The sequence below is a fragment of the Aquila chrysaetos genome, chromosome 11, assembly GCF_900496995.4.
Source record: "Aquila chrysaetos chrysaetos chromosome 11, bAquChr1.4, whole genome shotgun sequence".
NCBI lineage: Eukaryota > Metazoa > Chordata > Aves > Accipitriformes > Accipitridae > Aquila > Aquila chrysaetos.
This window is the reverse complement of record NC_044014.1, coordinates 5,743,962-5,769,290: the sequence shown is the minus strand read 5'-3', so window position 1 is coordinate 5,769,290 and position 25,329 is coordinate 5,743,962. Positions and strand designations below refer to the sequence as shown.

Below are 25,329 nucleotides of genomic sequence, written 5' to 3'. Positions count from 1 at the left end.
CAGAATCATAAAATGAGGAAATAAAAAAGACAAGAAGAGTTTGGGTGTTCATACTATTTGCAGCTAATAACAATATTAAAAATTCAAAAAATTACAAATCAAAATCATGTAAGGTTTAAATTTCATTTTAAATTATTTTTGTTCAAAAAAGTAAACAGACTACACACTACTAGATTTGCTTGTGGCAACTGTTTCAGAATAAAGAATTTCAAGAATCCCTTGGCCTCTGATATACAACCCCTTTTATTTAACTTCATCTAATTGAAGACATCTGTAGTGGTGCCACACAAAATTTAATTCAAGCTTCAAAATGTCAATAAAAAGTGTCTGTAAGAAACAATACTGGTATAAACCTGGCAGGGAAGTGTGCATCAACATCAACGTAGCCATACAAAATTAAGAATATAATGGCAGTCTGCTGCCTGAGTTGACGAGGTGATAAAAGCCCTTTTCCTATAAAGTCTAATGAGCTCTATTACTCTTCAGCTTTCAGGAATGTAAAGGCCAGTGGACTCAGCAGAGAAAAGCAACAAACTCTCCACACATGGATTCATTCAAACTGCAACATATCAAATTACTAGCGTAATTACTATAACCTGACAATTTCATTACAGTCACGCGGTACTTAACTCTTTAAGACTAACAAGAAAGAAAGTGCAAGAAATTCGTAGCAGTTTGCTTACTTTAAATGAAGCAACAGCATCTCTCCTAAACATTTAACTCAGACTGTAGTCAAATGCAAGTTTAGCAAGTTATTTAGTAATACATTCTTTTCTTTCACAGAAATAAATCAAGAACAGAAAACACACAGCACTTTCTGCTACTGTCTCTTAATGCAGTGATATGAAATTCAGCGGTGGCTTATTATTCAGCAAAGGAGTCCTCAGACTCCTTTGAAAATACAGTGCTATCTTCCTTACCAGTCGGTGATGATGCAAATACTGTGACACCTATCTATACCACCGATACCATAATGGTTTGATGTCTACGTAGTGTGAAGAGGAAAGAACACATTCATTTCAAAACTAGCATCTAGAATGAATACATACCTCCAGAGGAGAATTACAGAGGAATCGTGTGAACTGCATCAAAGTAGATTCATCAGAAATATGTGCCCAAGAAGACAGTCCAAATATGCACAGCAGAAAAAGAAGAAAAATATTAGCAGTACTTCAGGATACATTAACAATCAAATACACTCTTTCAAAACCATATATTTGAAAAACACTATCAGATTTTAAGAGTTAAAATAAAATTTCCACAAATTCCCACATTCTATTTTATTTATAAGTGCAAATACATACAATAATTAACTATACAAAGTACTTCCTTTCTATAAAATAGAAGATTTTTTAAAATGTGATGTGAAAGAATTATCACCATGTAATACAGGTCTGCTTCTGCTGTCCTTTATTTTAAATTACACATTACCCTCCTCTGTGACTGCCTGCAACAGGGAGTCTTTTCCCACTGTTCCATTGGTACCTGCCCCATCACTAAGGGGGTTAGGGCCGTCATATCTCTTAATATAAATTGATTAAGTCTATTTACATTCAAAATCATAAACAAGCTCATTTTAATTATAAAGAAGAAGAAGAAAAGAAAAAAAAAAATCAACTTCCTGAAAGTGCAAGCATTTTCAAACCTAGATTCTTTACTCAATACAAAATGATGTGCTGCAATCAACCAAAAGGGCAAGGTTTTAATGAACTGGAGCTTGTTCAAGATTCTAAGAGTAATAAAATGTAATAGTTATTTCTTTACCATCATTTACTTATTTGATACAAATACTTCCTTACTGGTGGATTCCACATTAAACATGTCACAAAGTTCTGGCATGTATTTAACCCTAAAACATTCCTTTGTTAAAAACATAGTACGTGTTACATGGTTTAATTCCACCTCTTATAATAGCTGGATGATTTAATAAGTCAGCAGTTCCCAAACTGTAAAGTAATAGTAAACAGCAACTTTTAATTAAAAGTTTGATAAAAAGAATATATATGGACACCTACAAAACATCACTGTTTTCAAGAATTCTATGGATTTCTGAGCTTACTTAAAGAAGATTATTCTATTTAAAGGGGAATACAAAAAATGGGTTGATTACTTGTCAGTTATCCCATTTTACCCAGGGAAGGAGAGGAGAAGAAGGCAGGCAACAATAAAAAGTGCCAATATTGTAAATTGCTGACTTAGGACAGAGTTCCATATATAGCCTAAGTAATTAAAACTTTCTCTTTTCTTCAGAAGGTGCTATAAAGCAGATTTTAGAAATAAAAACACAGCCTCTGGTAGCTACATATATATATACTCATCTGCAAATGTTAACTGGACCATTCTCATTGCAGCTCAAAGTGAACACAACCTTAACCTTCTCTAAGATTGTGCCTCTAAGAAAGTGTATCTGTTGATGCTACAAGAATCAAGACTTTGCAGAAGCCATATTTCAGACTTTTCCCCCTCAAACACATAGCAGCAGCTGATCTACAGATGAATGGTAAACCTTTGGACACAGACTTTACGGAAGAACACCGAATTTCTATAAGGTGCTGGTGAAAACAGGGGATTGTGCATTTCCTGTAATTAACCATTTCAGATTTAGTCATGACCGCTCTAAATTACTCAGAGTTTGGAAAAACGAATGACTGCAATATCTTAATTACATTTTAGAATTTTTATTGATTTGGTGGATAGGGAGAATGAGATAAAAAACCAGGTAATACTTAAAGAGAAAAAAAAAAGTAATTAAAAATTTGAATTATTACATTCCTATAAAAAAAAAAAGGAACAGTTACAAATTCCTATACTGCGAGTGCATCAGTCCTTACAGCCAGTGATTTTAGAATGTGCAGGCTTCAGAAAAAATAAACCATGTGTTACTAATTTTCATGTCAGAAGACCCCCAATAGTTCTTAATCTGTAACTTTAGCTTTATAGTGCAAGTTAAACCCTATGGGTGAGAAAACTGAGCCAACGACACTTTTCAAATAGTTTTATCCATTCTCCAGGCTCTGCTGTACAATCCCTTGGCTTTGGGTTGAGGAGGGACTTTTTAAGCATACCTGAGCATAACTGCTGCTTGCCAGGGGATTATATACTGTTACAGCTATCTATACTGCTGGCTGAAAAAAAATTCTTAACTGTACTTGAATTTGTATCACAATCTTCTGGGGGAAAGAAATCATTGCAACTCTTGTTACATATTATTTCACCTGTTGATACTTGCTAAAGTTCTCAGGTTAGACAATTTTCTTAAGTCCTAGGAAACTTCAGAAGACTGTGAATCTTCTCTAGAGTCAATTAAGAAACAACTACCTCAAAACCCAACAATTTTTTGTTGTGGGTTTGTGGTGTTTTTTTTAAGGAAGAATTTAATTGGCACATAGAGCTGGAGAATTTAATAAATATTTTAGATCCACTGACCTCTGCTGTTATCTTCTCAACCCTTACTCTCCCCTCCCACCCCTAAATCCACAGCACTTTTATCATCACCTAAGAATACACATAGTCTATACATTTATTTAAACTGAAGTAAATGTAAGATTCAGTTTCTAAATTAACAAACTCACTTAATACTACAAGATTATTATGAACACAATTCAAAACTGATTCAATAAACCATGAAAGAAGTACAGGCAAAAGCCGGTGTTGCATGTAGAATAACTCAATCTGTCACACAAGCACAATTAAAATTCCTTTCACAAAGTCATGCTTTTCTAATTTTAATTTCAAACTGAATTACATAAACTTTAGTCTTTTAAAAACTATATAAGATATACAAAATCCACAACATTTTTGCTTTGGTGCAAACTAATTACAATTGCCAAAAAGAACCAACAGAACAACGGGAAATAAGTTCAAACATAATTAGTAATACTAAGAGAGGAACACATCACTGAGAATTAAATCAAAGTGGGGGAAAAGGCAGAAAAATAAAAGGAAGGTTTGGTTCAACTCAGAGCTACTCGCTCTAGTAAAAGCACATGCACAGCTTTAAAAAGCTGTAATAAAACTAGAGTGTTAACACCTGCTTCCTTTTACAGGTGAGGGAAGATATTCAGATGCTAAACCTGAATGGGTTTCACCTGCTAGTTCAGTAACTTTCTGAAAGCAAGGGTTACTGATGTCACATGATGACATCATAGCGTTCTCAGGAAAAAACAGCTTTGAGCTGTCATCACCAGTAACTGTAAAATTATCTGAGGCCTTCAGTGCAAAGACATCACAGAAAGACATTCATTTCTAATTTTCCTTTTGACAGTATTAGAGTTTGCTCATATTTGTAATTCATATTTGTAATTCACTGTCAAGGAAAACAGTATTTGCCCTTTTCCTTTGAGTAAAGGAGGGGTGAGGAATGGATATGGGATTTGGGCCTTTGGTTGTTTTTTTTTAAATCTAATCTCTGAATGGGATTAAAATAAACCAAGGTGTTGGTTATTGTTTTGGTTTTGTTTTTCATAAAGGTGCCAGGCTCATAATAAAATAAAAAAAACAAGGTTATGAGTTTCCATACAGAACCAAGTCATAAAACCTGCAGTTCCAGTGTAACACCCTCAGGTGTATCAAGCCAGTTTATTCTCTCTTCCTTCCCCTGTTTCCAAGATGAACATAATGAACGCTTCCTCATCTTGGGAAATAAAAGTGGACAAACAAATCTTAGCGTACCCACTAACAGGAACAAGCCATGAAAAGATGACATTCTTTGCAGAGGGCTCCTGGCATCTTCCCTATATATTCATTTTATACCGAGTTTTTCCTCCTCCAGTAGGGCGATCTTTAGGTATTTTAGTTACACAGGGAAAAACAAAGGGCTAGAATTGGGTTTTTCTTCTCTAGAAGCTCCTTTCCAAGTCAAACTCTTTTTCTGTTTTATCCAGCTCCTCTCAGCTTCATGCAAACCCTGCAGGAGTGTGCAGGACATCCTGCCACCACCAAAGAAAGGAGCAATGTCTCCCTTTTGAGCTCCATTACTTTCAAGACATTGGCACTTCTTACAGGGTCACAATAAACAGGTTTTTGTTCTCAAACGTTAACTCTTCCTTGTTCATCAACAAAAACTGTTTCTAAGGCAGTTCACTTTTTAAAGAACTTGGTCTGTAGCCATAAGCACACTTTGTCCTAGGACACGTGTTAGGATTTATTTTGTGCATTGGGCTGCCATATTTTAATTGAAATAATCTTCTCTAGCCAAAACAGACTAGAATCAATATTAACCAGAAAGTTGTGGAGTGAAAAAAGTAAAAAATAAACAATAAAAAAGTAAGTCAAACTTTCAGTAAGACTAGAAGCAGCTGTTAAATGACCCCCCCAAAAAAAACCCCAAACAAACAAACAAAAAAAAACAATAAAAAGAAATTATCTAGGAAAACAGATTGAAATTAAGACGGAAAATGAACAAAATTCTGTAACTTTTTGTAAAAATCGGGGAAAATAGGACAAAATGTAGCATGTTTACAAGGAAAGATGGTGCCAAACTATCCCACTAACCTTGAAGCGGGCAATATACTACAGCTAAGTTAGCAGAGGAATCAGACACTTATTCCAGGGCTGGTTCTAATAGCATTTTCAACAGTGCATTGCAGTTGCAACAGTTGCAACATTACAAAAATATAAGAATGCTAACAAAATACAGTTTCAGAGATATCCACAGACTCAAAGGTGAAGAAAGAGCCTTCAAAACATAGTACATAAGGAAAGCGGGGATTTAAAGTTTAAATGTATGTCTCAAATGTAGTTTTCAGTACAAGAATTGGACTAACGAAATAGAAATAACTGCTAATGGGACAGAATGTACATTTCACAATGAGAATTTCAATTCCCTTACTGAGTGACAAAAGTCACTGTGGCTTTGTCTGCTCAGAAGAAATTACTCTCATAATAATGAAGATTTGTCAGTCTTACAGTAAAGTTTTTTTAATTGTATATGGATTTACATAGAAAACTCAATGTCAAAATCAGGAAGAATGATATAAACTGTAATGCAAAAAGAACCTGAACTGAAACAATATGACTATGGACAAGTTAAAATTAAGTGTCTGGATGCCTACATTCTTTGGCTCTTACAGGCACTTCGAGAATAAAATCCATGATTCCATGGCACTACAGTCACAAGAGCCACACAAGTAAGCAGAAGGAATCAGGCTGATACAGAAGTACTCTTTCTAAGTCTTTAAGTCAGCGTTATCAGAGACCTGAAACGCAAACTCGTTGCAGTGAGACGTTCTGTCGCGGCAGCAGTCAACCACGGAGAGTCAGTCGTCAGATTAGCGCTGCCATCAACCAAAACGATAAAAGAACTAATTCAAGAGCATTATAAAAACGTATGGCTGCCGAGCAAGCTACAGAAGGTTAAAAATAACCACAAAGGCTATTGATTTTTTTAAGCGTTCTCTCACTAGAAAATAAAAAAAGAAAGAGGAAACTAGGTTAGAGAGACAGACCTAAAAGTTTGCAACTGGCTGCTGATACCAGCTTTTCCAATCAGAACATGCTCCTTTGCACTTCCCAGACTACTCAGTTTTCTATATTAGTTCAAGTGGATTTCTGGGAGGCAATTTAAAAAAAAAAAAGGAAAGAAAAAAAGCACTATACCTATTTCAGTAATTTTTTGCACCTTTTCAAACAGTGTATCTTTTGTGAGTTGTGAAATTCTTTTCTTCCAAGACAAATATTTAGTTAAGCACAAAGCAAAGAGAGGGTCCAGCTAGCTTAGCTGAGGAAAAGGAGACACACACTATTTTTCTACAAGTTTGTCATTATAAAACACTCATGAAAAGTTAAATAAAACATTTGCTTCAGAAGGTCTAAACAGCAATAAACTGTCCACTCCTGCTCTTTCTGGAAACTACTGTAGAATTTTTATGATCTTTTATGGAAATGTTTTTTAACTTGTGTAGCTGCCACATAGCTTGTTTCAGTTACACTTCAGCTGTGTTTCTTAAAGACAAATACTACTGTAAAAAGACTTAAAGCCTAAAAATCACATTAATGGACTAGGTGTATTGTATCAGTGTTCTAAACCACCCAAATCAATCACAAAGTTCCCTAGAGAAGAGGCAGGAAGAAAAAAAATGCTTAATTTCAAAATTTTACATGACAATATGTTATATGTAAAACTCCACTTGGAATGATAGGCACTAATGTGAGTGTGTCTATAAAATATGCTGACAGCTTCTATAATTGACTTCTGGAAGCATTTTAAAAAAGACAACATTGGGTCAGAATTGCAATGCCTCTGGTGAGATGATACTTCATTACGAAGAACTGCTAGAGATATCCCCTATTTTATCTATATTAGCCATTGATTACATCACTGGGATCAAAAAATTTCCTTCTTGGGATGAAAGGGCCAAGAAGAAATGTTCTCACTGTATTCATTTCACTTAAAATCTGCCTCCAGAGCTACACAGTTCCACACCTGTATCTATCACTTAAATACCAAGAAATACATTCTGACACTTTGTATAAAACACAAAAGACATGCAGGTGGCAATATGTTCCAAAACATCTACATATATATTGCCACATACTTTGTTAATCATCCTGAACCTGGGGTAGAGTTAGATCATAGCATCTTCCAGGTGATTCATATTCTGCAAAGTCCTCCCTGCATTTCTGACACAGAAACACAGGTATTTTTGCTGTTGAGCAAGAGTTAAAACATTTGCAGATATGCATTGCTCTGAGCAAAGCAGAAGACAAGCCAGATCTATTACTAAGCTTCCTTAAATCCACTGTTCTCATATGAAGAGCCAGCCTATGTCCCCAGACCTAGTTACTGTTTCTATCTTGTTTCTTTCTATTGTGTTTCTACCCCATTTTCAGATTTTTGTACTGTAATTCTACAAAGCTAAAGCATAAAATACTACCTGGTCACTCTCACAGTCTCGTCTGTTTCTTGAGGTAAAACCAGAATAACAGATAGCAGTACATCTGTAGAGAAAGCTACCTCCACCAGCACTGTCTAGCACCAGCACTTAATTTAATTATCAAAGTATTTCTGCCTCTTGGGACTATACAAGACACATAAGTTCCCTCTCCTGTCTTATTCTTAGATCATCCTTCTATACATTAATCTACACATTTTCTCCCAGAAATATTACCAAATGCTATTAACATTTACTCAATTAAAAAAAAAATATATATACAGGTTCCAAAGCCATAGTTATCCATTTCTCTGTGCATGAATTATTACCACAAAGCTATATTATGATTTATTATATTTCTTATGACAAATGAAGAAAAAAAAAAGTGGACAAACCTCCATTCATACAATTTGTTTGCATAATTATGGTACTCTTGATCAGCTCTATAATTTGTGTTCCAACTGATCTTTCACTGATAATACAGGGAAACAATGCCTGTTCAATGAAAGGATGCTCAGCCTACTATCTCCTCTCTGTTCATTATTGAAGTCTCCCTTTTTCAGTTTTTCTAAGCTTTCATGATTTCAAATTTTTTCATTATAGCTTGACTTGTTTCACAAAATAAATATAACCACCACCTAGTCAGAAAAAAACCCAAACAACTAACTTGTAGGCACATTAAATAAATCCTTGCAATTGATTACATTAGTGGCTTTTTGTATGTCATAGACACAGATCCTCATACTAAACATGATTATAGTCTTCCACTACTTCAGGAAAAAAAAAAAAAAAAAAAAAAAAAAACAAAACAAACAAACAAAAAAAAACCATAGTGAATAATAGCTCTATTATATTGGGAACAGTATATGGCAACTGCCATCTTGGACCTGAGATATAGGTCCATGTACAGTACTTCCATAAAGCGTCAGAAGAAATGCGGAGAATGTGACAAACATTAAAACAGATTCTTCCCTTGCACATTTTCACAGCTTCCAAAAATGAGTAGTTCAGGGACTTGGCTAATTCAAGATTAGCCTTCGATAAACCTCTCCAATAGGCAGATACACCTATTTTCCATGATTATATCTTACCTCATTCAGAAGCTATTTATACTTTAACACTTAATAATCTGTGGAGGTTCCCCCTAATTCTCTGATTTTTTCCAACAACTCTTTTTAAGATAAGAGTACATATATTACTAAAACAGTGGATAACTACCCATTTACATAGTAGCTTAATAAGGGTTTGTATTCCCACAGAGAAAAACTGAAAAATCAGTTCTTCTACAGCACTGTTTAAGAGCAAGTATTATGAAGCAACCTTTAATTAGATGATCATTTGCTATGTTTTTCCTCGGGACACCAATTCAATTCAATAAAAACATGCTGACATAAATATTCTTAGGTGCCAACAACTTTGCATAACTTCAGTACTTGACTGCACTCCGAAGCAGAGACAGCCAGGTCATTTTTGAAGCTGAAACCCTGTAGCAATCAACCAAAGGTTTTTGCGGGAGTTCAGGAGATTTCCAAGGGTAGTTCCATTTATACCAGGCAAACTAAGAGAAAAGGGGATAATCAATAGTTTAAAAGCGTATGCACAAAATAGTTGTAGATTTTATGTCAAGATAAAAACAGATATGAGAAGTTTTAATATGTAAGCTAAACTGGTTTTAATTCCAGGAGCAAGGAGATACTCAAAACTGTTCCTAGAATATTAAATTATTTGGCAGATAGCAAATATACTTCTACCTCACCAAATCCTCTACTCACCAATGAGAGTGGCACTGAAGATTGTGATGATGCTTCCACAGAAAAGGCAAGTTTCATCACCACAGCAGTAACACCAACTCTGGGACTTGGAAAAAGTTTATTCCACTATGAAATTTCTACCTTGCTTTTTATTAGAACAAACAGAAGTCACCACCTCAATCAGGAATCAGTACTGCATCTCCAAAATGTATCACAGGACTCTCCCCAGCAAAATCTCAAACTAAATTCTTTTTAATGAACACACACTATTATTAGTGCAACTGCAGCCTCCATCAGAGATGCACAAGGAGAGGAGAAAGTAAGGAGGAAAAGGCAAAATTCAAAAAGACCCACCATCTTGAAGGGCACTGAAACACCAGTTACCACTGGTCTCAAACTGGCACTAACCAGAGAGTGCCTAGAAGTTCAAAGTCATCTTTGGTGTTAAGTATTCCATGGATTCCCTGTCCTGGAAACCATCTATTCCCCCTTCTCACATAAAATCTTGATGAAAAGATGTATATACATTACATAGGTGCAAAAAGAGGGCCTTCTTTCACACTCATTGAGCAATATTCGGCTTCATGGTTCACATGTCTTTTGTTAATATTGTGAACTGTTTTATAACTTTCCACATTAGTGTTATTTTCAAAGAATAACCAAAATTCTAAATCTATTCCTAAAATTGCCTTTTAATGTAATAACGTTAATATTAAACTAGTCTAGCAGCTAATATAGGCAGACAGTATATTGTAATGCCAACAATCTAAGAATACATTCCAAAAAGAAGTTGTTAATACGTCCCATAACAATTTTTGTTGGATTCTGAATTTAAATATAGGCAGGTTTCTGAATATGAAGTGTTCAGCCAAATATAAAATTAAATACTTTTCCTAAACTAGAAACTTTCCAAACACAAAAGTGTACAGGACTCTCCCTGAAAAGGTGGTTCATCCACCATACACAGATATATTAGCTTGCACAGATTAAAAGTTAAATTTAATTTTTAGATGCAAAAAAAATCCTGGATGTTTGCCAGTTCAAAGCCCAAAGCAGACTTGTTACTACCCTGATAAAAAGCCCTGTGTATAGAACAGAATTTCATTCTACCTTTACTTAAAGAACTGCTTGGCTCCATAATGTCTGTGTGATATATTAAAAAGTCTGAAGAAGAGGAAGAAGAAAAAGTTTGAGGTCTTTCAAACAGCATTCTCCAAACTTCCTCTCAAATACTTGCATCAGTTTTACCCTACTTGGTATCTTCTGTTGTTAAAACTGACTCAGATAATTCTCCTCCCTCAGATTCAGTATAGAAATAAAAAAAAATAAAAAAAAAGAAAAAAGGCTTCTCATCTACATCAAAATACATTCTGTGTAAAGTATTCTTCAGTTTATGTCCTGCAGGGATCAAATACAAAATGCTTTTGATTGAAGTGACTGAGCTTTATTGCCTAATAACTGTGAATAGAAAGACCTTCTTAGCCAGATAGTCACATGAACACACAAGATAAAATACTAGTGCTAAAGAAGGACCTAAATTAAAAGCCATCAGCATCAGACTGAGTTTTTACGTTTACTAGAAGCTTCAGAGAAGGTCTTATGTCTCCCCAGGAATATTATACTAAGCCTACACAAACATGATGCCAGAGAGAGAAGATAAAGGCAGAGCACGGAAACAGCTATGGCAAGTAACAAGGAAAAAGAGGAGGATAAAAATCCATTAAATTATTAGCAGTATGAACAGAAATCCATCTCCTTCCTATTCAGCTGCAATTCCCATGATAGACTTTACACCTTAAGGTGGTGGAAACCTGAACTGTCCTTAATGCATCTTTCCTTCCCTAGACTCCCTCAGTTAAAAAACAAAGTTTCATGGGTGATTAAGACCATCAAACCCAAGCCTACACCAAACCATGCACTCTGACCCAAACAGAGGTTAGATGAACTGAGAGGTAGCTATTATTCAGAACTGAACTGCAAGCAGCCATTGTGATTTTGCTTTTGATTCTTCATGATGTAATGATGGTATTAAAAAAATCCATAATTTTAAACAAAGAATAAGTAAGTATATAAAGTTCTTAGCACTCTCTCTGCAGCAACAAGATTTTCAGAGCAAATGCATGGTGGCATATATGCTATATCTAAGCATTAGGGCTGAAATAATTCATTGTAGCGGACAAATCAAGTTCCTAATCAGACCAGGTACTGCCTGGTACAAATCTAGTAAATAGCTCAATCTTTCTTGGCATGATTCCAATTTTTACATTATTATAATTAACCCAATTCATGTTAGCAATTATAACAAGGGCAGAGACTACTACTTATTGTTATGAGTCCTATTATTTTACAAAACAAAGTGAAATAAATTTTATGGTTTTCCACAGTAGCATTACAGAGATCTCACAAAAAAGCTCTCCTTACACTCTTTTGAACTAAAGCCAAAAATGATTATGTGGTTTTATTATTCAACCTGGAAAGCAGCCACAGCTTGCTAGGTGTCACTTCTGCAAGTATTGCTCTCAAGAACAGAAAAGTCTGACTAGATGGTTGATCCACATTGAAGTCATACATTTGCAGTAGATAGAAATGACAGATCTGAGGTAACAGTTTTACTAATTCTGCTAATGAAAATGTTGTGCCACCTGCCAGAGAAATGGAGAATTGCTGCTTGTTTAGAATGCCATGAATGCTTTTTTTTTACTTATTGGATTAGGATTAGCATCCTGTAAACACTGTTTTAAAAGCAGGCTTTATTCATATGCAATGTGCTCTCACTGAATCTCAGACAATCAGCTGGTGGGAATATTTTTGCACTATTTCTACTGCAAAGGTGAGTTCCAGTTAAAAGGTACGCTTAGCAATGAAATGTGAATAAAACTGAGATTTTTAAAAGCTTCACCTGTTAAATTAAGCAAGACCTCAAAAAATTAAGGAGAAATGTGGAAAAGGTGCCAAACAGCTTTAAAGCAGAAGATGTTTTTGCCATTAAAAAAAAGCACTTCCATACCATTATCCCATCTCCAGTAGAAATCTCAGTCCTAGACCTCTTTACAAATCATGTACAAACAGCAGCTCTACTTAACTTATTACTAACATTAGTTTTTTAGTTATGATGGTGCATAAACCCTTGCTCTTCAGCTCAGTTTCCCCTGGGCTGAAGCCTGCAACAGAAGCTTGCTAAAAACTACAATGCTTTCCCTCCCAAATGGAAATTCCAGTATTTTAATATTTAGAATCACCGAGAGACACCCTTTCCCATCATTTAACTGTGCACTTAAAAATATGTTTTCATAAAGGTGCATGCAGTGAACTGTACCTCATTTTCGCCACAGTCAGAAGGTGTATCCTTGTGTATAGCCATCTGATACTTGGCAAATAAAGTGGCTGATTGGTTGAAGGATGATTTGAACTGGGGGTCCTCAAAGGAGACAGGTACCAACCTCACCTTCAGAGCAAGGAAAATACAAGCATACTATTTTGAGTGCATATAATCAGATAATATGCTTCTGAAGGTAAGGCTAGTGAAAGATCTCCTCCTATGCACTTCAAAGCCTCTGAAGTCAAGTTTTCTACTTTAAACATAGTAACAAGAAAATGCTCCTACAGGGCAAAGTATGACAACTAACACTAAGCTTAAATTGACTGCTGATACTTTCCTTAAAGAATAAAAATTGTGTAACACTAGAACACTCAAAAGCACCAGTTTAGTCAATCTATTTTTTGACCAAGTTATTTACCAAATCAACCACAAATTTTATTTTTGTTGTACAGTCTCAAGGACTTTTAAAATGTATTATTTTTAATGGCACATCACTCATTGCTCCAGTTTAGCAGTTACATATTCTTGCTACCTATACTTTTCCTCCAAACTTCTGAATTTTTTCCTCATAGTACTAGAGAGGTAATATGTCTGTCTGACAGCTAACTATTACACACTGCCTGGTCATTACAAGAAGCAGTAATGATGTGTAATTTAGATGGATTGCACAGATTACTTCTTGAAGGGCTTAAATTGAAAGTGAAGAGGTTTATGCAACTTCTGTGAACCTTAAACCACTAATTTGTATGTGTGATAAATTTTTACTCACATGTTGGCCCTGATCATGCTAGCTCCTCCTTATGGAAGCAGTCAAACCAAAGCCAATGAGACTAGTTATCAGGCTAAGTGTCCAGCTGGTTTTTTGTTCTTATGAGACTTGTATTTATAAGGCCCACAAAATCTATCTCCAAAAGCTTCATCTTCTCCATCTCTTACCCAATAGCATACCCATGTAACTTCTCTAACTTTTCTGTCTGCAATTAATACCAAATATTTGTGGCACTTCCGAAGAGATATCAAAAGAGCTTGCACTTTCAGGATGTTGATTTTATTTGATATAGTATTTTACATGCTCCTGAATAAACAATGGATATAAAATCCACATTTGTTTCTTCTAGAAACAAGACACATGAAATCGAGGGGAAGCTGAGCTATGCATAAAATTCATTTGGCCTTCTGACCTGATTTATAGTTGGTTTATCAGGTGGGTCCTTGTGAATAACCATCTGGTAACGTTTATAGACCTGGTAAGACTCCTGAAATGTGGCTTTGAACTGTGAACTTGGTGGAGATGATCTCACCACCCTCACCTTCGGAAGAAGTTAAACACATTTATTATTACAATATCATGCAATAATTATATACGTATACAAACATCACAACAGAGAGAAATTTTGACTTCCTGCACAAGGGCCCTAACAATTTAATTAATATTAGAGAATTCTTCAGCTCAATTTAGGCTATTGAAAGCTTCTATATTTACACTGGGTAATATACAACGTTTTCAAATTACAAACTAAGATAACTAAAATGCCTATAGGAGAACTACACAAATAGTTTTCAGGAAATAATACCAACAAATGGTATGCAGATCAGCATTTTCAAGAGATTTTTCCATACTTTTTAAAAATCTTCCCTTGTAGTTTCACACTATACTGAAAAATACTTGAAGGACCCATGCATTTGGAAGACTCATATCTGTGCTCTTTAGATAAAGACTATGTTTTTATTGCAATAATCCCAAGGGGATTTCTAGGTATTTTTCAAATTGAAAGAGGAAGAGGAAACAATGTTTCCATATTCAATTATGAGTCAATTATAATAGGAAGTTATCCATCTTCCCCACCAACATACTTAAACACACAAAAATAAAATAACTTAAAAAAAAAAATCAATAAATTAAAAATTGTTCTTAGTAAAAACAATTGCTTCCTAACCAAAATAATGATATCACATGAGCAACAGTGCATTTCTTTCAGACATATTTAAGGACAGTTTCATTTCAAAAACCACATAATTTTCAGTATGGTTCTACTTTCATAAATAGCATTGGTTCTGATCTACTAAAAACAAAAAAACAACCAAGCAAACCACACTTCACAGACATAGTAAGGAGCAAGGAGCACAAAGACAATCTGGGAAAACACTGCTGGAACCATCCTCCTAATTCTCCCTGCATCTTCTAAATGAAGATGTTCAAACAGAGCCATCATACTTCTGTTATACAACTCAACAGAAAATCTGGAGGAGTTAGTGAGATGGATCTATTTCATGGCTTCTTGTCAGTTACTCAGGGTGAATCTTTTAAGCCATCATCACTACCTCTTCGAACAATTACCAAAAGAATAATAAATATTTAATTCTCAATACCCTCATTGATAATCAGTAACTAGAGGCAAATACTTGTATCCAAATAGTTTTCCAGCTTCCAGAAAAAAAATAAAAAGAAAAAAAATTATTTTAAGATTAACAAATGCTAGAAAGTCCAAAAGTCTTCCAGATGACTGTCTCTGTATTACTAATAGATTTAATGGCAACCAGTGTAGTGAGCAAAATTTTCTACCATCACTTTTACAGCTTCCAAAGACATCAACACATATCAATGACGTTTATAAAAAGCAGCTATCTTCTTATCTGTCTAATTTTACGAACAGTTACTGCTTTCTTGTCAAGATTCATTAGCATAGATAGTTTAAGTATTTATACACTGCAGAACTAAATATTGAACCTCTCTCATCATTCAACACTCAGTTAATTCAAAGTCTTTCATTTTCAAGTCACACTGGATGAAATCAATTTGCAAGTTATTTTGGTAACTGTACTGGTCTGTGCTACGACTGACTGCAAGTGCAAGAGTACCCTCTTGTGGTTACACAGAGCTCAGCTGCACCATATACATATCGCACAGTACCACATGCATTTCAAGATTTAAACTACAACCATTCCATAAAGTCACAGATACTAAACAGCTAAGCATTTCAAAAACTCCTTAACTAGACCTTTCCTTAATTTGCCTCCAACAACAGTGAACAACGCATTACCTCTAATTTGTGTTGTGCATCATCAGGTAAAGAGACAAAAACGAAGTCTTCAATGGTTTTAGGTTGGTTTGTTTTAGATTTAGAGTTTTGCAAGAGGAAAACTTGATCTCCTGCTTGAAGTTCAGAGCCTTCAAATGCGCACGTCTGGTTCTGAAGGAGTTTCTGCAGTTTTCTTTCTTTCCGTATGTCCTTTGCTTTTCGACATGGTGGCTTGCTCAGATCAGCCCCTTTCCCTACAAGGGCAGAGGTAAAGAATTAACCACCACATTTTGCAACAAACAAGTAGTTCTTACATAATCACCAAAAAAAAAAAATGGTTAAAATCACCAATAATTGCAGACTGCAGCCTGAACATAACATGGTATTTCACATTTACAACTACCAACGAGGCCCCTAAGTTGCAATGATTCTTCCTCTACAGCTGTTTAACACAGCACTTTAATATGGAAACACCTTGACCATGATTCCACCCCAGAGCCAAGGATATATTTAAAAACTAAAATGAAAAGACTTCCTGCTAAGTCTGTCCTTCAATCATTTTGCCACATCCCCCTCTCAGAAACAAAGAAAACCTCCTTTTTAATGTACAGTACGATGGTGTACTACATCCAAACAGCTACAGGATCAGCTTGAACTACTGAAAGGAAAAAAACACAACCCACAAAACCTTGCAGCCAAATTCACAGAGAATTGTTTTACCACATTAAAAACCCAGGTGGCTACACAACAGACTCCTGTAGAAGACACACACACACAAAAAAAGCATTTATTTCTTGTCACCTGGAATATTATGCAGTATATAGAAATGCTGCCAATGCCAGCACCATTAGTGCCAATGTTACTAATGTCACGTAAAAGAAGAGTAAAGGCCACCTGAGCTTACATCTTTGCTTAAAATTATATTCAGATTGTCTGTTTTTACTAATCGATTCACTTTTATCCATTTACCTCTACCTGTAATGGATCAACCATTTATAACGTTCTATTTGTGAAATGTTATTTACTTAAAAAAGAAGTCAAACCTAGAAAGCAAATGGATCAGCATGGAAAATAGTACGTAGTCTTAAAGCAACACAAATCCAAAGACATGCATAAATAAAAATTCAAGTGGTCCAAATTCCTCAGTGAAGGGGCCAGATTAATTTTACACTTAGGACACTAAAGTAAGAGAAAAAGTCAAGATACGAGAATGCCAGTACTAGAAAAATTAATACTGAATTTTCTTCAATTAAAAAAAAAAAAAAAAAAAAATGGCTGGTCCCCATGCTACCCACCAAAGGCACTGGAAGGATGGTTACGCATCTACTTACAAGTAGCAATTTCCCTAGACAGTATGATTTTCATAGATACTGATTGTAAAAATCGAAAAGCAAAAAAAAATTTCCTAACACTCTCAATTCTGCCTAAAATTTGTACATCATTGTTGGCTATTCCATGCAGTGCACACAAGTAACTGCACACCATACCTCACTCCAGAAGCTATGCAAGAGCTATATGAATCTGCCGCATTGCTGGAAACAGTGGTGGAAGAAATAATCACTTTTCAAGGAATACATGTTTCAGCTTAGCAGCTGCTGTTGCAAGTTCCATACAGAGGGGAAATTTGCACTCAAAATTGCATCAACAGCCAGGTAATGTAACACAAAGTAACTTTTTTTTAATTTTTTTTTTTTTATTATTTTTTAGGGCAGTGGTAAATGAGTTGGAGGCCAAAAAAAGAGCCATAAAACTAAAAATTTCAAAAAGAGAGGAAGAGTGGAAAAACCTACTTCCGTATAGGTGAAATACAGTCATATATCCTCCACAGAACCAAAACTGTAACAAGTATTATGACAAACTGCTGAAGAAGTCTTTCACACCATTAGCTTTCTCCTGAAACCCATATATTTGCAAAAGACACACTGGCAACTTTTGAAAGACTTACCTTTTCAAAAGGGAAAGTACCCTTAAGAGTGAGGTGCTTTCATTTGAAGCATTAGAAAGAAGACATATTTCCAACTCTGTTAATATTTAAAGAAGAAAAGAAGAATCCAAACCCAGACTTAACTACAGCTTATCCCACTTCACTCTCTTGAATGCCTGGAAATTACATGGAAATTTTTTTTTACAGAACTCCTATGAAAACGCAGTTTGAGCTTTCTTTCCTCCTCCTCACCAATAACTTAGCCAAAGCTGACATCTTTCTTGTCCTCTACCTGCTTCTTGTCCTCTACGCAAACCTTCCCATGGACAATGAGAACAGTGGTATCCTTCTGCAAACTAGAAATGGTAAGAGCGCTGATATTTTAAAAGCTCACTGATGTGTTTAGAGTCACTTCACCTGCAAAGAATTGCAGCCCTCAGAGTCACTGCCTGCATCTTACTTTACCAATAGATACATCACAGAAATTGGCAAAATACTCTATATTGGGATAAACTTTTAAGTATCAGTAAGGCTGTAAACTATTCTTTTTAATGTGCATACCATACAGAATTTACACAGTTTATAGGTGCACTCCTGGGGCAAGTTAGCAGCGAGCTCTTCATGGCTCAGCCATAAAAGTCCCAGCCTGGTTTCTCCACATAGACTCCATGACAGCTGAAATGCTGAGAGCATGTCAGGGACTTAGAGAAGGAGCTAATACCACTTTGGCACTCTTCAGACATCCTGCAATTGCACTAGCAGATTTTATGATCAAGTGTTCTTACCTCTCAGCTAAGGCTTTTGAGTATTTGTTTCATCCATATAGCTAAAATTATTCACTAGAAAAGGACAAATATTATGAGGAAATTACAGATACTATGTGACCTGTCCACGGGCAAAGTAGTCAGAAGAAAAGTTTATTTAAAACATTCATGATACATTTGAAGAATGAGTTCTTCATCTGTATCAGGATCTGTTTCATGTCTCATATCTTCTATGAGCTGTAAGTTAGCAAGAAATACTTCTTAAAACAATGAACGTGCACTCAGACATAAGCAAACCTTCTTTTCTATCTGAAACTGTGCAGAAACAGCCCATTATTTCTATAGGACAATGACTACTTCTGTTTATCAAGGAATAAAAATGCAATTAAACAATTTTATTACAGTATAAGTCTACATTTTCCAAGATGAAAACTAAACATATTTCTATCTGGAAAATTTTAAACTGAATTTGACCTGTGACACCACCTACCCTTAAAATAAAAAAAAAGATGAATTAAATAAGCTGATGCATTTACTATTCACTTCTATATTTCATTTAAAACCTCCAGAAAGAAAGAAGCACACTGATGCGTATTTCTCCTCTATAAAAGTAAATCCCCATTTTCTGAAAGAGTACAAACAACGTTTCAGGCTTTCTTTATCTGTATTTCCAGTGTTTCAAGTTTTACCCAATGTTATTCTTAACGTAACTAAAGGCCACACCTCACCTTTTTCAAAACAATGGCTGGTTTACACTAATAATTTACCCAAGACTGCCATCTGCTGTCAATATCCACTTACTTTGCTTCCAAAATGAAGTTTACATAACCCAAAGTTTGTCATCAATTACTTAAAAAACAAGAGGGTTTTGAAAATTTGCACAACAAATAAAAGTTATATGAACTACATAAGGGCTATAAAAGTTTTGAGTGCATTTTATAAAATCAAAATATAAAATACAGTCTTAAAAATTCTGGAATACATTTCCAGGAATGTGTAACAGTACTGCTTCTATGCAGCACTACTGGTTTTCTGATCAAGCATTTCTGAAAACTTTCCTTTTTGGTTAGATGCAAAATTGCTTGTTAAGCTGCTGAAAACCTGATCCAATTGGAATGAGTGTTCATTAAGGAAAAAACAACATTATTTTACTTGAAATTAGCCACTCTACAGAAGGAGACAAAAATCTTTGAAGAAAAAAGTACTTTGAAGTTCTCATAAATACTGGCACAACACATAATAGGTAAGTGAAATTAGGAATTAGTATGACAGCCCAACACATACAGAAACTCTAAAGCATCCAGTCTCTGCTGCGATTTTAACTAACATTACTCACCACGTATTGGCTAACTGCAATTCAGAAAATGCCCTTTATTTTTCTGAAAAGGCCATTGTAGAGGCTATGTAAAACTGGAAACATGATGTTAAGACAAGGCTGCCTCATTGGCAGCCTCTGAGCCACAAAGAGCCTGTCAGCAATTCTGCCCCTCTTTTCCAGTGCAGACTGTTAGTCAAATGAATTATTCTGTCAATAATCCATCCACCCCTCACCATCTTCCTCCCAGAAATTGCCCACATCCCACAAGAACACAGCCAGCACAAAAGAGAAGCTGTAGGAGAGGCAACCCGCAGCACTCCGCGGCCATGTCCCGGTAGCAGTAGTTCCCAGCACTACTTATTTTCCTCAGGGACCCTTAACGACTCCTCTGCACGTGCAACAGGTACGATCACACCACGCAGAGGATCACCCGCCAGCTGTGACACACGGTCTTCCCTGTCACAACAGCCTGTGAAAAGCTTAACACCACTGCAAGCAGATGTAGATTCCAGGCTCTCGGGCCACACCAAGGGGTACCATAACAGCTACCACATGAAAGAGATTACAGTCAGATGACCAACAATGAGATTATCCTTTTTTAGGGTAAAGATTTCACATTCGAATTCAGCCCAAAGGCAGCATTTCAGAAATCTTTACAATTGCGATACAAAAGCTTGACTGAGGGATAACTTCCATATTGAAAAAAGTGACCATACTATTAAAATTAGTATTATACTAAAAATTATTAATATTATTATATTAAAATTGCCACCAATATTCCATGTACTTTCACACAAAACTGTAGACATGAACAAGAATTTACCTTCAGTTTTTGGCACATAAGAGCTGTAGCATCAGAAGTAACATGAGGGAGATTGCCTCACTTCTTGTACATACTTACTGCACTTCCTTACAGAAATGTAATATTAAGTTCACAGCAAGACAAGAAAGAGAAATTACTACATAATTTCACATCCTCTAGTGACACTGCTTTTCTAATCTGAAGTTAGCCAAAATCTAAAACACAGAAAGCTCCCAAACAGATGAAAAGCTCACCTACAAAATGTCATTCTTTATAGACGACCAGAAGAATTGGTACTTTTTTTTCTTTTTAAATCATCAGAAAGTTATACAATTTTCTTTAAGCCTACAAAATAACGACACAACAATATACCGAACGTATTTCCAATGCCAGTCAGACCTGTGGCAAACAGTCTACAAAAGCATAAAAATACAGTCTTAAGCAAGTTATTTACAGGGGTGTATTCACAAAGTGTAAACAACATCAGTTGTGTTACAACGAGATGACCTGCAGAAACGAAGAAATGTAAAAACAATACCTAGGGTGTTTTTCTTGGGTCTTAAACTGGTTTCCCACTGCCGCACAAGAGACAAGGTTAAGCCTTAACCTAACTCGGTAACTAGCACTCCTGCAGCACCAGCCAGAGCTGTAGCCAGCTCTTAGTCTTGCAGAACCAGGGAGTCCAACTCCCTGAGCTGGACTCAATGATCCGTATGGCGCCCTTTCAATTTGAGATATTCTATGATTCTATGAACCATACCTCAAGCTACATAAAGCCTGAGTCACCACATCCTATAGAAGAAAGGGAAAGCTGGATGTACATCTTATTCTGCACACAAAAGTACCCTGGAACTGGAAACTGGTCCCAACATCTGATGAGGTTCAACCACCTTGACCTATCTGACTGCAATCTAAATAGTTACAGAAAACTATCAGCTGTAGATATGTATTCTCAATAACCAAACTAAAAAAAAATTAATATAATGAAAATCAATGCAACTTTCAGGAAAAAATAAGAAAACAATTAACATGCAGAACCTCTTAATTTATACACTGTAATTCCATATATTGGGAAGAGTATAGGGAATAAAAAGAAACAATTATTGATTTACCCGCCAAGATAAAAAGGAGGACTTCAACATCATGGGAAAACATGACAGTATATTCCAATTACTACCAGAAATTTGACTACCTGGCTTAGGTGGTGCATGAACAATTTTAGCTGAATGCGATGGTTCTCCAGGGACTGTTGTGTCTTTATGTGCACAGACCTGAAGAGAACCCGATTCCACCTGTTGCGCATTCACCTCTTCTTTTGTTTCTCCTGTGTCCTTATCTTCATTCTCCACCCTCTCTGAGTGATCCACACTCAAGGGAGTCAGTTCAGACTGACTGACATCAGATTCACTTTTGTATGCAAAATCGCACGTGACCACATCCTCTATGTGGGAATCCATAGGCTCTTCTGTAAATAATTAAAAAATGCATGAGTGAATTTCTCTGTGTAACTGCAGCTCACACTTTGCACAATTAACATTAATATTAAATTAACTCATTTCCATTTTTACAACTGTTTCCCAACAGATAAAGTGACTGTTTGCAATAGTCTGAAAACAGAAAGCTTCTTCTGTGACCCTGAATTACTAGCACCAACTTATTTATGAGAACAGTTTTATTTTCTCCACTAAAGTGGGGGATTCAACTGTTCTCATGCCATAACTTCAAACAGACAACAAAAAAAAATCCAAAAAACCTAACACACAAGAGGCAAACTATAGCGATTCAGAAACAAAACAAGTTCCACCACAACAGAGAATAGCTAGTTTTGGTGTTGGATAAATGGGGTGTGACTGTTCAATCACCTGGAAGAAAAACTCTCCTTTCCTTGCTTGCTCTTCTTCTTCCCTGCCACCCACTCTCCTGCTTAGTCCTCTCTAGATTATCACTTTTATGACAGAGGTAAAAACAGGGTCTAATTCTCTACAGCACCCAGCTAGAAAGTAAGCATGTGCCCAGAGACGAAAAAGAAAATAAGCTGGTCTATGCAAAAAGTAAGGAAACATATTCTTCAACAGAGCAAGTCAGCTGCACAATTTGGTCTCTGGGCTACATAGCGCTCTTGACTCAAAACACACTTTAAAGACACAACCTAGCCAGACCTTTATAAAGGGGTCTATATACAAAAATCAAAGCGTATTAGCCATTTGATCACTCAGCAGGTACTTGATCCTCCTTTCAAACATCAGTATTGGTTTTCAAACACAACAAATTTCTAACCTTCACTCACTCCTTTCGAAACATCTCCTTTGGAAATAAATTTCAACATTTTCTTCAGAACTTTCTTGTGAGATTTGGAGGTCTGAAAACGCAAAGCCTGGCACCTTAAAAACAAAAAATTATGACCATTTCCTTTGTGAAAGGTTATTTCAGAAAAAAATGTTAAGGAACCACTTTAAAAAATTACACTGTATATGTATTTTCTAATTATTTCTTAAGCTTCCCTATATTAAGTGGTCAATTATTTTATTAACACTTTTGAGTTAATAAAGTTATCTTGCCTTGTACTGCATAGTATCATTCTTTAGGGCATATTTTGTGTGTATATCACTATAATCACTAAAATATGTCAAGGTGACCTCAAGCACTGCATAAAAAAAAGCTTTCTTAGGAGGCTAATACACTGGAATTTTTCATTTATCCATCTTATAGATACAGCATTGGTACTAACTACTAATGCCAGAAAAGCATATCTAGAATTATTCATACCTATTCAACTGACAGCTGCTCTTATGTGGGCTACTAAAGCAGTGATTGTGGGATACAGACATACTGGGTCACGTGCAACCCATGACCAAGAGAGCAATCATAGGACTCTTGCTTTGGATTGCAACCCAGAAGCAAAAGGCAAGGGTACACACTTAGATTGCTTACAGGAAAACACCGCAGAGCTGCCGATGTGCCTATGCACAAACCCAGCAGCATGTACTTAGCATTCAAAGTATCATTAAAAGTAGATAAACTTTTCAAATATTATGTATTTAAAACAGTAAACACAAATGGTTGAACATAACTGAAGCAGTCAAATCACTTACAGTAGTATATTTTGAGCTTCTTACCTTATTGTGTATTGAGGACAACACGTTTGATTCATGATAGGTTTGTAGACATATTTTCCACTTCTAAAAATAATAATAAACACGTATTGATTTTTTGTTGCTTATATTACAAAATAAATGGAAGACCAACCTTTTTTGTTAAAATAATACCAAAATATTACATGAGTAACAAAAGTCAAGAAGCAAGTTCTTCAGTTTTTTACTGCTGTACTAAAATACTATCCTTCTAAAACAACTGAATATTTTCCTGTTCGACAAGTGTCATGTTACAAAAAGTCGCAGAGCATCGGACAAATAGTTCTATTTCAATTACTTACGGAAACTAGTTAACTGTTTTCACAGACCTAAATTTTAAATCTGGATTCTAAATTGTATCAAAACTGACAACACGGCTTTGTATTTTGTTTTTAAATTTACCTTCGCCATCCTCTGTCTATGAGATCCTGGTAATCTTGAACTGTCATTGAATGTGCCCACATACCTGAAATAAATAATACAGTAACACACTTGACTGAGCAGTTATGCTTTAAAATACAACACGCTCTACAGAAGTATAAGTGTAAATACAAGTCGCTAATGGCGACTTTCGAATAGATGCCTTTCAAGGATTTAGCATACACATAAATCTGATAAATTATGGATTTCAACACCCACACTAAGTGTAAAAAACCAAACCCAACACAAATCTTGGGATGCAATCGACTACATTGCTCTGACGGTACCAGTAAAAGTTTACCTCTCCACCTGCTATCTTTCCCAGAGATACACCAACAAAATAACATAAAACTGCTCCTTAATTCTCTTAAAATCAGTCAGGAACACCAGGACGGAAGAACTCTTCCGAGAGGCGCTGAAGCTGACGCAGACCGTTCCCAGGGACCCCTCGGAGAGCGACTGCCCGGGCAGCCCCCGAGCCGAGCAGGGCGCAGGGACTGTCACCTCTTCACCGGGCAAAAGACTCAGAGTCCGCTTGCCCTTGAGCTGCCCTAAGCGAAACTTGTCCAGCCACAGCTTCAAGAGCCATCGAGCCCCGCCAGGCAGGCGCGCTCGGCTCTTACCTACGGCTTAACCCGGACTGCCGCCGAGCTGGAGGGTCAGGCAGGGCAGCTGCACCTGAGAAGCAAAACTGTACCGAGAGAACACTTCAGGCGAGATCCCAACTGTGTCCTTAGGTTGGGTGCGGATATTACGACAGTAATAATTAAAGCATTTCATCCTTTACGCAGCTCTCCCGTTATTCCTGATGGTTCGCCCTTAGACTGGAGGAGTGCTCCTACAAAACCCCGAGGCGAGGTCTCCCGGTGAGCCCACGGCCTCCGGCCCCACACCGACCCCGTCCCGCTTGGCAGGCCGCCCCCCTCCAGCCCCGGGTAAGGGGTTTCGGGCACTTTCCGGAGGGAAGGGCGGCTGCCCGCTCCCGGCGGGACGGAGGCGGGAAGGGCGA

At 36.3% G+C, this 25,329-nt stretch overlaps 1 protein-coding gene across 10 annotated transcripts in view; it reads right to left on the bottom strand.

Annotated features, from left to right (window-relative positions):
* The window catches only part of ATE1 (arginyltransferase 1), an 86,335-nt gene that overhangs the window by 60,044 nt on the left and 962 nt on the right, over positions 1–25,329 (bottom strand). For 4 of the 10 annotated variants that reach the window (XM_030030702.2, XM_041127459.1, XM_041127461.1 and 1 more), the window contains exons 2-9: positions 24,303–24,366; positions 23,886–23,948; positions 23,047–23,150; positions 21,962–22,234; positions 15,983–16,215; positions 14,123–14,251; positions 12,939–13,067; positions 1,050–1,082 (exon numbers count right to left, since the gene is read on the bottom strand). In XM_030030702.2, coding sequence (XP_029886562.1) covers positions 1,050–1,082; positions 12,939–13,067; positions 14,123–14,251; positions 15,983–16,215; positions 21,962–22,234; positions 23,047–23,150; positions 23,886–23,948; positions 24,303–24,366 — 1,028 coding nt within the window. The remainder of the gene's footprint in view (positions 1–1,049; positions 1,083–12,938; positions 13,068–14,122; positions 14,252–15,982; positions 16,216–21,961; positions 22,235–23,046; positions 23,151–23,885; positions 23,949–24,302; positions 24,367–25,329) is intronic. The other 6 variants (XM_030030704.2, XM_030030708.2, XM_030030703.2 and 3 more) reach the window with 3 other exon arrangements.